This window comes from Rhinopithecus roxellana, chromosome 1 (genome assembly GCF_007565055.1).
Source record: "Rhinopithecus roxellana isolate Shanxi Qingling chromosome 1, ASM756505v1, whole genome shotgun sequence".
Taxonomy (NCBI): domain Eukaryota; kingdom Metazoa; phylum Chordata; class Mammalia; order Primates; family Cercopithecidae; genus Rhinopithecus; species Rhinopithecus roxellana.
In genome coordinates this window covers 94,283,478-94,300,656 of record NC_044549.1, presented here as the reverse complement: position 1 = coordinate 94,300,656, position 17,179 = coordinate 94,283,478, and the positions used below count along the sequence as shown (strand labels likewise).

Sequence of the window (17,179 nt, the reverse complement as noted above, 5' to 3'; positions counted from 1 at the left end):
ATTTTGGTGAGTAATGTCTGATAATCCAAAGGCATAAGAAACAATCAAATACAGCTCTGAGATGCCCATATTTGCTGAAACTAGCCCCTAACTTATCTAAACAAGAAATGGAAAACATCTACTGTATTATGATACCTAACATATAGCCTGAAAATTACAGAGCATCATGATGAACAGAATAGCAAACTCTGAAGGACCTGACCGGCAATATGTCTGATGGCTGAAAATTAATTTTAGAAAGTACACTTAAGGAACCACATGGATTATAAACAGCAGACATTTTACAAATTAGACAGTGAGTTGGATATATGTCATATTTGTCAGAGAAGATCAAACTAAGGTGACACATGTTTGATCACTCAAGTGGATTGAATATTTTCTTAATAATGAATATTGAGATAATAAATGAATAAATTTTGATAGTATTTCCTTACATATTTCTCATCAATCACTTCCTGAAGACTAGTTAACCAAATAACTATTTGTTTATAATATGTAATATTATATAATATTATATTTTGTAATGTGTGTGTGTGTGCGCTCTTAGATAAATATTTCCAAGTTCAGAATATTTAGAAATTTTTTATTGTGTTTTTAAATATGTAAACTTTGGAGTTTTTTTCTCCCTTTAAATCAAGGTTCTATTATTTATCAATAAATTTGTTTTTATCAATTTTTGCATACTTTTTTTAGTTCTATACATTATGATTGATATATTTATTTCTTTGCTCATTAATTAATTCTATAAAGATTTTCTGAATAACAAGTAGGGTTCTATTTTAGTTTCCTTTTTCTATTTCATATTTCCAAGGGGTGAAATTTATATTTTAGTTTTCTTTATTTAACTACTAAAGTACGACTTATATAGTAAGAGTTCAAAACATATCTAAACTTGATAGAAGAAAGTCTTAAAAATAATGTATTCATTAAATCAAGTTATTTTAAAGTCAAAGATACATACAGTAACTCCATCATCATGCCTTAGAGAGTATACTTCATCCCTTTTTTACATAAACCATCATCTTTTAAATAACCAAACACTAAAACACACACACCTGTCATTTCCAAGACTTTTGGAAAAAATGATGTCCAGAATCGGCATTGCTGAGCACGTAGTTTAGTCAATATTCTTGATGACTCTGTATTCAAGGTTAGATATTTTTGTTCAGTGCTTTTGAAGACAGGCCATCTTGTGCTATTATTATGAGTCCCATTTGGATTCCTAAATAATAAAATAAAGACATTATAGTAAAATTGAAATCATTGTTAGATTAAAAACAATATTGTTTTCTAACAGTGTTCACAAGAACTTTAAAGAGTTTAAGACAGAAAAAATGTGGATATATATTGATGATATGAAACGTAAGTGAACTGGGCTTAGTGGTTTTAGAACTGAGAACCACTATGTTATTTAAAATTGTAAGAATTAAAATTTAAAGTTGAATTTTTTATATGCATTTCTGCTTAACATATTGGAAGAAAAAATTTGTTATTTCAATAAAATATATCTTCATTCACAGTTAAACGTGCTCAAAGGGTGGTGCTACTTTTGTTTCATTCTCTTCCCTTATCTTAGACCCAATCATTTCACAATAAAGAATCATATCACTTACACATCTTTTATATCTATTTCATCCTATATACTCTTATTAATACTGCCTGAATTTAATACCAAGTTCAATTACAAATCTTATTATGTAATAATCTCATTACTCCAGGAAACTTCTTTCAGTCCCACATTTAAGTTTATCTAACATCTCCTAGATCTGTTTACCAATTAAAAATCTTTCAATAATTCTTCAGTGGTTTCATATTAAGGTTAATGAACATGGTACCACCCATATTTCCAAGTTTATTTTCAGATATTCTTTTTATAAACCCAGCCAATAGGAATTAGGTAGAGTTCCCCAGTAAATCCCTCCGTTTTTCATTTCTTCTCTTTGCTCCAGCTGTTACTTCTGCTCAGAATTCTTTTATTTTCCAATTTTATGTGTCTAAACTCATTCAAAACTTTTATATTATCTTTTCATGATATTTTCCATATTTATAGCTGTGATTTGAAAATGGATAATTTTCGACTTTATCTTTTCAATAGCTATAGTGTTGAGCTCATTGATGCCTTTATAGCACTCAATAATATATTAATGCCAAGGTCACACAAGTAGGAACTCAGAAATTTTTTTAAAGTGCCTCTACACAGTCACTACATCTGTAGATTTCCTTATAACATATCTTTGTTATTAGTATGAGTTAGACACGGATCTAGGCTCTAGAAATATAAATATGAAACACAAAGTTTTCCTCAGGGAATTTATAAGCATGAAAACCCAGGGAAACAAAGAACTACAACATAAGACAGCATAAACCAAGTCTAAAAAAAGGGCCACAAATTGTTCAGAAGAGGGAGCAGTCATTACACGCTTGAAAGGAAATTACCTTATGGAATGGGAATCTGACTGAAAGAGAGGAAATAAGGAACTGAACTGGAAAGGAAAGCTGGGAAAGCTAGAAAAAGGGTTAGAATTAACATAGACATTAATGATTAATCTACTTCTTAGTTCAAATAATGATGAAAAAACTAGTTTTGTTTAATTCTAGGATAGAAGGAGATACCATTGAATTTATGTACTTAGCATATTAGTGTTATCACATTAAGGTCTAACAGCCCTGGAAAATTGTTTAGAATCGAACTTGTAGGCATTTACTACTCTTGAGGAACTTTTGACTAAATGGCTACTAAATGGCTAGTGTGAGCATAATATTTTTGATCTCAAGGTGAGTATTTAGAATAATCAAGTTTTTCAGCCTTCTCTAACATAAACGAAAGATTAAAGTGACAAAGATAAGTAATTCATTCCTTGCTCTTATTCAACCTTATGCAAAATCATGTAAGAAAAACTTTAGTTGAACTTTTCTAAAAGTTCAACACAAAAAATCCTTCATCATTCAGATATCTTCTGCATATTATTAATAGATAGAAATTTTGGAGTAGTATGAGCAGATCTAAGTTTGTTTTGCTTTGTTTTGTTTAGCCAAAGTCTCTAAGTCCAGTAGAATTTGGAAGGACAAGTAAAAGTATGGTTATCAAGAGGCAGATTTTTGCATCAAGAACTTATATTGAATACGCACCATATATTCGTATTTTATCACAGATGCAGACATGTTCAGCCATGAATTCAGGAGCTTTACAGACAAATAGTTTCTTGATGTACTAGTTTATTTTTTGGAGGAATGGGATATTTTAATAAGAATTATTAATAATCAGAGCTATTCAAGCTAAACCAATATCATAGCAGAGTTGAAACCTCCTGCTTTAGGGTATTATTTCAGAGAGGTCAAGAAGAAAATTTCTCTAGATCACAGATGGCACACTTGTCTAGGTAAATTATGTAGTCTTTTTTCTTTCTTTTAAAGCTGTAGAAACTAACAAGTACAGCTGCTGGAGGTTGGATATTAAACCAGGAGAACCGATGGTCTGATTCAGTACAGCAATTCTTATGTTCCTAAATTGCCCACTTTTCTTCTAATTCTGCTCTAATTTACTTATAGCGCCATTTTAACTGCACATTCATTTCTGTCCTCTGTGAATGGCGACTTAAACAGAGCTGACTTGTACTTGAGTTCAAGAGCAAAGCACTGCCGGTGTTCATTTAACAAACTTTGTCCTATGAAATAACTCATGACATACCAAATTGTAATTTAGAGATAATAACATTCCTTTGCCTGTAGATGTGGATACAGTTTTCAAAAGATTGAAATAGCTATTGAAGTGATGAAGTATTTTATTCTCTAATTTGAAGAAATCTCCATGACTTACAAAGTAACAAGAGAGACAATTCTTTCTGTCTGTATCAATTAAACACTTAGTGAAATACAACATATTTCCACTATACACAATTCCAAAGCATTACATTTTTAAATCTCAAAATCATAAGATCAATTTAAGCATCTTGACTTTGCTGTTTCTCAAATAAGTTTTTGTTCTCATCACAAAATAAAGACTTCAAAATAGTAATAATTAAAATTTTCCATGAAGTTGTATATGCTCTATTTTTATCAGTATCAGGTTCTTTTTCTACCTTGTAGTATACCAAAATGCTCTATAGATCACCCATTAGAATTTTCTTCATATGTAGGTTTGAAAGGTTTTAAGACACAGCTAATTTAACAACAAAAAAATCAGAGAGTATCTTTCTTTAACATCTGTGTTACAGAAAATTACTTGCTTGACATTGATATTTGAGCACACAGTTGATAACTCATTTTATGAACAGATTAAAGAAAAAGACATCAATTGATTCAGGATGCCCTGATATGAAGAAAAATTCTGCATCTAGCTTCAAAAATAAAGTTTTCTTGGAATTATAGAATCCTAGGATTGCCTACCCAAGCCTAAAATGAGAATAGAAATTATCCTTAGGAATTCAGAGACAGTTATTTCTAAGTAAGCTATAGTAGTTTTTGAGAGAATGTATTTTAATTAGCTTTAAAATCTAGTAAAATGAAGCTAATAGTTAATAGTTATATATTAAAAATTTAGATGAAATCTTTCACTGTCATAAGAGGTTTGAAGAAAATATATTGAAAAACTTTTAAAACGTTAAAATATTTATAGATTCCATTCCATGTCACTTAAATGAAATTCTATTTTAATATAAGGAATAGAAGGGCTATAAGAAGACCTAAATTTAGAAAACAGATTCATTCATTCGTTCAACCAATATTTATAAAGTGTGTACTAGGTCAGGTATTATTTGAGTGATAACAGATTCAACAAATACAAAATAGAAATTTGTTTATCTTGCCATTTTTATTTGATGAGAAAGACAAGAAATAAGATCAATAAAGAAATGATATAATATGTCAGATGATACCAGGTGCTAGTGATAATAAAATGAGGAATGGGGATAAATAGAAATGGCAGGTGAGTAAGTATCAGTGTGTGTGTGGCAGGGGGATGGTGAGGGAGTCCATAATAAAACATCTGATTGTCGTCTGTCTCTTGTTCTTGCGATGTAATCTCTAAACACTTGGAATACTGTGTTACACATAATAGCTTATGCTAACATGATGCCTTATGGTGAGTATATAATAACTTAGGCTCATGAAATGACTCAGGGTGGGGATGGCCACACTGATCATCTTAGGGTAGAAACTAGCCCTGCCAGAAATACCATCCATGTTATTAGAGGGATGAGACTTTTAGCTATGTGATATCATCCTGACCTCCACGGAGGGGAAGGAGCTGAAGACTGATTTTAACCATGCGAGCAATGATTCAATCTATCTTGCCTATACATAATAATAAAATCCCAATAAAAACTAGAGATACAAAGCTCAGGTGAGCTTCCTAGATTGGCAATACTCCATAGATACATAAGCACAATAGATGTCATGAAGATAATAGATCTCTGAGAAGAGAGAAGTTTTACATTTGGAACATTCTAAGTCGAAGATGCTCTACGTGTCTCATCCTCAGCTAGTTCTAATTTATATATTTTTGTTATAAGAAAACTGTATTTGTAATTACAGGGCTTTCCTGAGTTCTGTGAAAAGCTCTTGTGAGTTATAAAATCTGAGGGAGTCCAGAGGGACTCCATATTTGTAAACAGCTAGTCTGAAGTGAGGGTAGCCATGCGGACCCTAAACTTCTGACTGGTGTGAGAAATCTTGGACCAATTTCGCAGACTGGAAGATTAAACTTCACTTTCTGTAGCTCTGGGTAAGGGAGCTTTGTAATATTTAATAGAAAATGAAGTGAAGACTTGAGGAGAAAAGGGATGAGCCAAACAGTTGTTTGGGGAAATAGTATTTCAGCAGAAGGGATGGAAAACAATGATCATGAGAAAAACGTTTGCTTAGAGTTTTCCAAGGAAAGCGCGCGGGGGGCGGGGGGGGGGGGGGGGCAGTGTGACTAGAATAGAGGCAGCAAGGGAATGAGTGTAGGAGGTGAGGTTGGAGAGGGGACAGTAAGGTCACATTACTTAGTGCCATGTATGTCTTCAAAAGTATTTTGCATCTACTCAGAGTAAGAAAGGGAGGAATTGGAAGGTTTGCACAAAGAAAGAACAAGATTGACCAGGCATGGTGGCTCACGCCTGTCACCTTAGCACTTTGGAAGGCCGAGGTGGGTAGGTCAGGAGGTCAGGAGTTCAACACCACCCTGGCCAACATGGTGAAACCACGTTTTTAATGAAAATACAAAAATTAGCCAGGAACGGTGGCGGGCCCCTATAATCCCAGCTACTTAGGAGGCTAAGGCAGGAGAATGGCTTGAACCCAGGAGGTGGAGGTTGCAGTGAGCCAAGATCACGCCATGGCACTGCAGACTGGATGACAGAGCAAGACTCCATCTTGGGGGGTGGGAGAAAAAAGTAAACCATAAGATCTCATTTACATTGTTTAAAAGATCATCTGTCTGTAGTGTTGGGAATAAACTACAGATGGTTCAAGAAGACCAATTAGGAGGCTACTAAAATAATTTATGTGAGAGTTGATGGTTACTTGAACTAGAGTAGTAGTGGCAGAAATGGAAAGAATTAGATCTTACGTATATTTTGTAGCTAGAGTTGTTACTAGGCCGATAGATTAAAGAGGAAAGGAGCAGGCAAGGTTGACTCCAAAGTTTCTGGCCTGAGAAACTGGAAGAATGAATGTAGTTCACATTGCTGAGATAGGAAAGACTGCAAGAAGAGCATGTTTGGAATGCAATATCAAGAGTTCATGGCTGGACATGGTGGCTCATGCCTGCAATCCCAGCACTTTGGGAGGCCAAGGCAGGCAGATCACTTGAGGTCAGGAGTTCAAGACCAGCGTGACCCACATGGTGAAACCCTGTCTCTACTAAAAATATGAAAATTATATTAGCCAAGCATGGTGGCGCATGCCTGAGATCCCAGTTACTTGGGAGGCTGAGGCAGGAGAATGGCTTGAACTTGGGAGACGGAGGTTGCAGTGAGCTGAGATCTCACCACTGCACTCCAGCCTGGGTGACAGAGCAAGACACTGTCTCAAAAAATAAATAAAGTAAAATAAAATAAAATAAAATAAAATAAAATAAAATAAAGAGTTCACATGTTAAGTTCACGTGTTAAATTTTACATCCAAATGGAGATGGTAAGTAGGCAGTTGGAAATTTGCAGTTACTCTTGATTTTACTGATAGAATCTCTGCATTTCAATTAGATCCACAAGTTCTTATTTAACTTGTATTTTTTATTGGAATGACCTTGTCTAGAATGTGACACACATTCCATGATTAAAAATGAAAAGATAACAGAACTTAGAATAGCTTTGTACTGAATAGGAGATTAGACAATATTATTTCAAGGTAACTTCAAATTCATTTAAAGGGCATAATATTACTTTTGATTAAAAAAAAAAAAAAAAACAACTTAAGTCACAGAAATTTTCTTTTAGGAAAAATTACCCAGAAAACAGTTAACTGAAACAATTTAAGAATAAAAAATCTTTGATCATAAAATACTTCTGATTATATGCTAATAAAATAAAATGCTTCCATGAGAAATATTTGAGGACTGAAATGAGACATCATAAAACTTCCAAATAATAGAAAACATGAATGGGATATTTTTACTTAGTAATGATTAGTAAAATAATTGGGAGAAAAGAACTATTGAAAAACAACATTCCATTATATGTGGAAGGTAGCAAGCATATCTTTATTGTTATCTCTCTAATATTAATATAGATTTGAAATTATTTTGGTCAAAGGTTTTCACCAATTAATTAAGATTCTGAAATGGATTACTAATACAAAATAGATTATTTTGTATGTATCACCATTTTAATGGTGACAAATTCAGTATTCTTAGATGCTCACTTTGAAAAATTCATTAAACATGATATAGGCTCAATTCTGTATGTATGTGTATTGCAATAAAAACTGATTTAAAATGTTTGTTTTGCTGACATCTTCCTCCAAAAAGTAGTATCATTGCTGTCTGAGCACCTTCAAGTGGCACATTTGGTTGTTTTATCTTACTTTTCCTATAAACAATGTCTTTTATTGATTTTCAAATACTTATTCACATTCTGGAGGTTGTGTCTTTTCTCTGTTAATTGTTTCCTTTGTGGTGAAGACATTTTTAGTTTAATACCGTCCCATTTGTCTAAATTTGGTTTTGTTACCTGTGCTTTTACAGTCTTAGCCATAACATCTTTTCCTACATCAGTGTCCTATAGTGTTTTCCTTATGTTTTCTTCTAGTAATTTTATGGCTTTAGGTCTTAAGTTCTTAAATGTAATATTCTCCCAGTTACACTAACAATGTTACTCAATTTACAAAATTCAACACAGCTATAATATTTAAAAACACACATAATGCAATATAACAATTCATAGGATATACAATGCCTATATTTCCCCAAAGCATAGCTCCTTGTCCTATTCTCATCCTACCATCTCTTCAGACAGACCTTCCTCGGGAACCAAATTGAAGTAGTCAGTGTTTATCACCTCATATTGTTCCATGTACTTCAGCTGTCCTTTTTCCTTTTTCTCATAAGAGGCTAAGAAGTCTCATTCAAACTATCATTTGATTGTTTTGTTGATAACCTGAAATTGTGCCTGACTCATAGTGTGCAGGCAAGAAATATGGGTACAATAAGCAAGAAACATCACAACTGATGTGTGGTTACCTCTTCGTCCTTCACAGTAAATGTTCACGTTTAAAAACTACTACCACATGGGAAATAGTTCACAGATGACAATTTCTGTACTTTCAAGAAAAACAGTACTCCAAACCAAATAATGTGAAATTCTGCTTCCAATAACTATTTGTTGTGGCAATCAGACACCCTGGGACAACTTTTCAGTGTCTCACAGGCAAACTATTTTTTACCATGTGCACTCCTGTAATCCCAGCACTTTGGGAGGCCAAGGCGGGTGGATCGCCTGAGGTAAGGAGTTTCAGACTAGCCTTACCAATATGGTGAAACCCCATCTCTACTAAAAGTACAAAAAATTAGCCAGGCATGGCGGTGTGCACCTGTAGTCCCAGCTACTCTGGAGGCTTAGGCAGGAGAATTGCTTGAACCTGGGAGGCGGAGGTTGCAGTGAGCCGAGATTGTGCCATTGCACTCCAGCCTGGGCGACAGAGTGACACACCATCTCAAAAAAAAAAAAAAAAAATTACACAGATTTATTAAATTAAATTAATTATAATACTTATTGTTAACTATATATCCAAATAAAATGAATTTAACATCCATTGAATTTTATTAGAGCAAGTTAGTATTAACCCACAAATGCATTACTACGAGTAATTTAATCATGCTGGTTCCATTTTAATCCACAAGGCAATGTCCTGGGTAATTTGTTAGTTTTATAAACCCTTTTATTTCATGGTTTTCTACAAGCTTCTAAGATGAATCTTTAAAGATAAAATAAAAATGCATTTTTTCTTTGCATACTTACACATATACACAAGCTATCATAGTCTGCTTGGGATGATACAACAGAATACCATAAATTGGATAGCTTATAGACAACAGAAATTGATGTCTCATATTCTGGAAGCTGGGAAATTCAAAATCAAGGCACTGGGAAATTTGGGGTCTGATGAGAGAGCTTCTTGGTTCATAGACAGCAGTCTTTTTGCTGTGCCCTCACATAGAAGGGAGAAGGGAGTTATTTTAGATCTCTGATATAAAAGCACTAATCTCACTCATGAGGACTCTGCCCTCACCACCTAATCACCTTCCCAAGGCCTCACCTCCTAATGACACGTGACCATGTGCTAGCAGCCCTCGCTCTTGGCGCCTCCTCAGCCTCGGAGTCCACTCTGGCAGCGCTTGAGGAGCTCTTCAGCCCTCCACGGCACCGTGGAAGCTCCTCTCTGGGCTGGCTGAGTCCAGAGCCACCTCCCTCTGCCTGTGGGGAGGTGTCCAGAGAGAGACGCAGGTGGGAACTGGGGCTGCGGGCTGCGCTCGCCGGCCAGTGCGAGTTCCCACGGGTGGGCTCCAGGGCACAGCACACGGAGCGGCCAGCCGGTGCCGCCAGCCCAGGGCAGTGAGGGGCTCAGTACCTGGGCCAGCAACTGCAGAGGTTGTGCCGGGTCCCCCAGCAGTGCCGGCCTGCCAGTGCAGCACTCAAATTCTCGCCAGGCCTTAGCTGCTTTCTGGCCGGACAGGGCTCGGGACCTGCACCCTGCCATGTCTGAGCTGCCTCTCTCTGGTGCCCATGGCAGCTGGTCCCATCCACAGCCCAAGGGCTGAGGGGTGCAGAGGCGGCTCTGGACTGGCGGGCAGCTCCGCCTGCAGCCCCTGTGCAGGATCCACTGGGTGAAGCCAGCTGGGTTCCTGAACTGGATGGGGACTTGGAGAATGTTTATATCTAGGGGGAGGATCGTATGTGCACCAATCAGCACTCTGTATCTAGCTAACCTAGTGGAGACTTGGAGGACTAGCACTCTGTGACTCTGTCTAGCTCAAGGATTGTAAATGCACCAATCAGCACTCTGTGTCTAGTTCAGGGTTTGTGAATGCACCAGTCAGCACTCTGTGTCTGGCTCAGGGTTTGTGAGTACATTGGTTGGTGCTCTGTATCTAGCTAACTAGCACTCTGTGACTCTGTGTCTAGCTCAAGGATTGTAAACGCACCAATCAGCATGCTGTCAAAATGGACCAATCAGCTCTTTGTAAAATGGACCAATCAGCAGGATGTGGGTGGGGCCAGATAAGGGAATAAAAGCAGTCTGCCCCAGTCTGTCAATCAGTGGTAACCTACTCTGGTCGCTTTTTGAATCATGAAAGCTTTGTTCTTTGGCTCTTTGCAAGAAATATTGCTGTTGCTCACTCTTTGGGTCCACGCTGCCTTTATGAGCTGTAACACTTACTGCGAAGGTCTGCAGCTTCACTTCTGAAGCCAGCGAGACCGCGAACCCACGGGGGAGGAACTAACAACTCCAGACGCGCTGCCTTTAAGAGCTCTAACACTTACCATGAAGGTCTGCAGCAGCTTCACTCCTGACAGTGAGACCACGAACCCAGCAGAAAGAAGAAGTTCCAGACACATTTGAACGTCTGAAGGAACAAACTCCAGACACACTATTTTTAAGAACTGTAACATCGCGAGGGTCTGCGGCTTCATTCTTGAAGTCAGTGAGACCAAGAACCCACCAATTCCTGACACACTATTACCTAATACCATCACAGTGGGAGTTAACATTTCAACATACGAGTTTTAGAGGCACACAAGCTTTCAGCTTACAGAGCAGCCAAACGTGTGTGTGCGTCTGTGTATTCTGTAAGTCGAATATTAGAAATACCCAAAATAACTGAACAAATATCATTTATATAAAATTTTATTTTATATTATAAGATACAAATGAAACACTTAACAATGTCAAGTTGTATAAATTAAAAACTTATATGTTGAGCTTCAGAAAAAAATCTATCTTAGTTATTCATGCCCAGTGCCTACGATAAACCTAGGAAAGTATGCATTGAAAAAATGCTTTTTGCAATGAGAAGTGAGTAGCTTTCGGAACTTTGGATGTATGTTGGATCAATTCACTAATAGTTCTAAAACAAAACTTTTCACTTTATTAAAAAAGAGAAAATAACCTTTTCTCATGTGTTAAAGTAAAATGTCCTGTAAATATTAATCTTCTAAAACTCACATTGACTAAAAACTCACACTGATTCTTCAGGTGCGGTGAGATAGCACAACGTTTGACTTCAACTTGCTTCATCTGCTAATGAGGCATCATTTTATAGATGAATATCTCTTAAGCCTGTTCACAAACTAAAATCTAACTCAGAGTTTTCAAGGCCCACTTATATTCTCCATCTTGACTTACTATGGTTTGTTAAGAAGGTCTTTATAACTGTATTTTTGTTTTCTGGAAGATGTAATAAAGGCAGAAAAAATTAGTTGCTAAAGCAATGTGAACTGTATAATACAGCTATGAATAGAGACTATAAGAGGATTATTTGCAACTTAGATTATATTTAATGCAAATATCTAAATCTACTTCACTTTTATTAGTTGCTTCCTCCCATCTCCAGATATTTCTATTGCTAACGGTAGAAATGAGAAAAATGATTACTGAAAAACAATTCCCTAGATTCATTATAGTTTGTTCAGTTTTTCTATCTTTGTTAAATAATAAGGTTTGTTATTTTTAGGCAGGAAGCAAGGTACCCAGAGGGACAGGTTTATAATAACATACCTTAGAAATTTGCAAAAATTCAGAAATTAACTAAGGATGATTTCTCATATCTAAATATACTGTGCTATAAGAGTCCATGGCCAAGCTGCTTATTGAACTTTTACTGTTTCATCATTCCTAACTTGTGGATTGGAATACATTCTCAGCTTCACGGAGAATTTGGATATAGGTTTTTGTTTTTTGTTTTTTGTTTTTTTTTTTGAGACAGAGTCTCGCTCTGTCGCCCAGGCTGGAGTACAGTGGGGTGATCTCGGCTCACTGCAAGCTCCGCCTCCCGGGATCATGCCATTCTCCTGCTTCAGCCGCCTGAGTAGCTGGGACTACAGGCGCCCGCCACCGCGCCCGGCTAATTTTTTGTATTTTTAGTAGAGACGGGGTTTCACTGTGGTCTCGATCTCCTGACCTTGTGATCCGCCCGCCTCGGCCTCCCAAAGTGCTGAGATTACAGGCGTGAGCCACCGCGCCCAGGCTGGATATAGGTTTTTATGAGAAAAAAGAAGGGAAGAGAAAGGGAGAGGAGAGGAGGAGAGAAGAACCCTACAGGAAATATATAATCTGTATAATCCTGTACACAAATTTGATCAAAGGCAAAACATTTCAATGTGCTAAACTTTCTAGGAAATAAAAAAAGAAGACATTTTTATTCAGCTCTAATAAAGAGGAACAAATTACACTTCAGTTAAATAGTAGGAAGATGACATATCAGCTGCACATAATTTTCAAACTTTAAGAAAAGTTAACAGCTGTAGTTCACGCAAAAATATGGGATGAGGCTTCATCACTAGAAATAAGCAAAGACCGATTATGATATAATATAGCTTGGCATGTGTTATCAAAGTGGATGCCTCATAAGTAAGAAAGAAATATTTTGTTTTAGGGGGAAATGAAAACATATAAACAAAAATGCAAAACTGAACCCTGCATATAAGGTGAGACTTCTTGAGTGATTTCTGGTATCAGGAGTCCTACCTTACTCTAATCATTTGTTTTATTACTAGGTCCTAATGAAGAGTCTTGTTCATTGTTGTCAATTAGTATTGTTAAGCTCTGTTCTGTTCAGGAAATAAAATGGAGTAAAAAACGCCTTAAGCACACAGAAATATGTTTCTCTTTTTAATCCAAATCAAAATCTTCACGTAGATTTGATTTTAATCCAAATCAAAATTTTCACCGTTGCTGAGATGTACTGTGTTTTTTTAATCCTAAATTTCTAACTGGGGATCAAGTGCCCACTTAAAGCACATTTTTATTTATTATGAGAACATTTTAATCTTAATAAGTATTTAAAAGAGGCTTGTGTACTTAACCCACTCTCCTAAATACTTCACTAAAGTAGTTGGATAGAGTCATGAAAACGAATTGATTCCCAGTGCACAGTTCTCTTCTAGTAATTTCTTTGTATTGCACATCTTCAGTTATTCATCAGCTGAAAGGTTAAAGAGTTGCCAGACAAAAGATCTCTAAGATCTTTAGTACACTGTTGGTATGATGGATGAACAAAGCTTTCATGGTCTGGAAGATCATTCTGTCTTCTTTCCTCTGCATTGTTTGGATATAAAGGTTTGCATAATTAGCTGGTGAGTTAAACAGGGACACTAGGCAATGTTTAGCCTCCTCCAACTCCAGAAAATGAATTGGGCTGAATACGAAATCGTATTAAAGAAAATTAGACATTTTTTTCCCTCCCTCCCTCCCTCCCTCCCTCCCTCCCTCCCTCCCTCCCTCCCTCCCTCCCTCCCTCCCTCCCTTCCTTCCTTCCTTCCTTCCTTCCTTCCTTCCTTCCTTCCTTCCTTCCTTCCTTCCTCCCTTCCTCCCTTCCTCCCTTCCTCCCTTCCTCCCTCCCTCCCGTCTCTCCTTTCTTCCTTCACTCCTTCCTTTATTCTTCCATTTTTCCATTTATTCATTAGCTAAGCAAGTACATCCAGATGTCTTCCCTAATTTCTAAATGTGAAGATGCATTATGTTTGTACCCATTTTCATTTTCTAGTGACAGCAAAGCAACTGTTATCATTTGGATGTGATCATATGAATCCCAGAGGAGTGACAGCCTAATGATCTGTAGAGAGCTCAAACGTACTTTCAAATAATGGCACTAGAACACTTATTTTAATAAGGGTGCAGACTTTGCATTAATTATAGATAAGAAAATAATCTCAAACTTGAAACAAATTGGCTTCTTTTTTGAGTCTTCCAAATTCTATCAGTTTTGCTCTTATTCACTTCTGTTTGCGTTAGTCTGTGCCACAGAATTGATGGCAGCAAGCCCACAGTTTCAGGAATGAGCCTAGGAATTGCCAAAAAAATGTCCTGGAAACTTAGTTTTGTAGTAGCACATACAAATCTTAAAATAGCTTGATTTTTAAATGAATACTTAAATATTAGAAAAGACCTGGGAAATAATACTCCAGGAAAATTATACGAAAACTTAATTGTGATGTTTTTCTTTAATGGGTAGTTTCAGCATATCAAATAAATATTCTTGAATTCAAAGTTATTGACTTTATATCACTATTCACTGGAGGTCCCTATATTTGGCTAATCACCTCCATTAGACTTTAAGGCTCCATAATAGCAGACAAAATGTCTGTTTTGTTGACTCTTGTAGCCTTGCATAGAGTCAATGTTTGACAAAAGGCTGTTTGGTAAAGGTTTTACCTAAGTAAGTAAGCCATTAGACTAATTGTATCAGAATGAACTTTTAAAGTGATTAGAATTGTACTGCAGTGTATCCTTGAAACTACAGTGTATCCTTTCAAACAAAAAAACAAACTCTGTGTGTGTGTGTGTGTGTGTGTGTGTGTGTGTGTGTGTGTGTATTTTCTCTTCTAAACAACTGGTGTGGATGTTGGCTAAGATATTTTGAAGTTGTTTGAGATCTGTTTCAGAGGTATATGAGTAAATTTAAGAAGAATATACTTTAGGCCAGGCGCGGTGGCTCAAGCCTGTAATCCCAGCACTTTGGGAGGCCGAGACCGGCGGATCACGAGGTCAGGAGATCAAGACCATCCTGGCTAACATGGTGAAACCCCGTCTCTACTAAAAATACAAAAAAACTAGCCGGGCAAGGTGGCGGGCGCCTGTAGTCCCAGCTACTCCGGAGGCTGAGGCAGGAGAATGGCGTAAACCCGGGAGGCAGAACTTGCAGTGAGCCGAGATCCGGCCACTGCACTCCAGCCTGGGCGACAGAACGAGACTCCGTTTCAAAAAAAAAAAAAAAAAGAAAAAAAAAAGAATATACTTTAAAAACATTTATTAGAAATTTTGTATCTATTAGACACTGAACTAAGCACTTTTTATGCAAAAACTCAGTTAACATTAACTATGATTATTTGAAAGAGGCAATTTTATTATTCACATTATATAGATAAGGAAGCTGAGAATGTCCAATGTCACACAACCTGAATGGCTGAGGTAGGTGAATTTTCAAATCTCAAAGCCTACAATGTCAAAAACATAAATCTGGTGTTTTCATGGTTTCAACTAAGTACCTCAACATTAATATTAAAAAAAAAATTACTGTTTCCCAATAAAAAGCAATTTTGCTTAGTGTTGTTGTGTATGCTTGTAATCCTAGCTAATTGGGAGGCTGGACTGAGTTAGAAGGATTGCTTGAGTCCTAGGGTTCTAGATCTGCCTGGGCAACATAATGAGCTCCCCATCCCAACAAAAAAGAAGAAAGCAGTCTTCTCATGCAGATTTTGTAAAACAAAACAAACAAACAAAAAACTAGAGTATATAGTTGCATACAGAGATACAAACAGAATATAAAAAAATTTCACCTTCTACGATAGAATTACAAATAATACAGTTTTTAGGATAATATCTGTGGCTGTGGGTGACTATCTCGTCTCCTTATTTCTTTACTACTTATTCAAAACACATACTTGTATCATCTTACAGATAACTTGGTAAACTTTGATGAATAAAACATTTTTCAACTTTTAAGTTGAAATAATTTTTTTCTATTTTATTTGAAATCTTTAAGAAAATCCTATCCAATTTTCAAAATATTTTCTCTGTATTTAGCATTGTGTTTCCTTCCAAATGGCACAGATCTCATCTTGGAATAATGAGAATATAATTGCCTTACATATTCTTCCTGCTTTAGAAAAACTGTATGTTATTTTAGTTGAAGTTCCTTTTATGAACCTACACTCCTGCCTAGTAGTGAATTTAGGTTAAAAACTTTAAGGTGTTGAACCTATTGTCATTTTATGTATAATACGCACAGTGTCTAATGTGCAAAGAGGGGATTTTAGGTAATATAATGAATTTAGTGAAGCTAAAATTTAAAATATATCTATGTGTATTTAATTTTATTTGTAGGTCTACATAAATGATGTTGTATATAGGGAAAGTAAGATGTAACAACCAAATGTGCCACTTTAAGGTCCACAGACAGCAATGACACTATTTATGGAGGAAGCTGTCAGCACAACAAATAAATATTGCAAGTCAGTTTATTTATTTATTTATTTATTTATTTTTATTTTTTGAGACGGAGTCTCGCTCTGTCACCCAGGCTGGAGTGCAGTGGCGTGATCTCGGCTCACTGCAAGCTCCGCCTCCTGGGTTTACGCCATTCTCCTGCCTCAGCCTCCCGAGTAGCTGCAACTACAGGCGCCCGCCACCTCGCCCGGCTAGTTTTTTGTACTTTTAGTAGAGACGGGGTTTCACCGTGTTAGGCAGGATGGTCTCCTCTCCTGACCTCGTGATCCGCCTGCCTTGGCCTCCCAAAGTGCTGGGATTACAGGCTTGAGCCACCGTGCCTGGCCGGTAAATTAGTTTTATTACCATAAACATACATACAGACTCGAGCCTAAATCATGCTTAATGAATTTTTCAAAGTGAGCATTGAACATTGAATTTGTAATAATTAAAATGGTGATACACACAAAATAATCTTATTTCATTTTAATAAAACATTTCAGATACTTAGCTAATTGGTGAAAACCTTTAACCAAAATAATTTCAAATCTATATT

General features: G+C 36.4%; 1 protein-coding gene across 2 annotated transcripts in view; it reads right to left on the bottom strand.

Moving 5' to 3' along the window:
• The window catches only part of BCHE (butyrylcholinesterase), a 71,594-nt gene that overhangs the window by 14,122 nt on the left and 40,293 nt on the right, over positions 1-17,179 (bottom strand). For both annotated transcript variants that reach the window (XM_010355292.2, XM_030928055.1), the window contains exon 3: positions 1,056-1,222. In XM_010355292.2, coding sequence (XP_010353594.2) covers positions 1,056-1,222 — 167 coding nt within the window. The remainder of the gene's footprint in view (positions 1-1,055; positions 1,223-17,179) is intronic.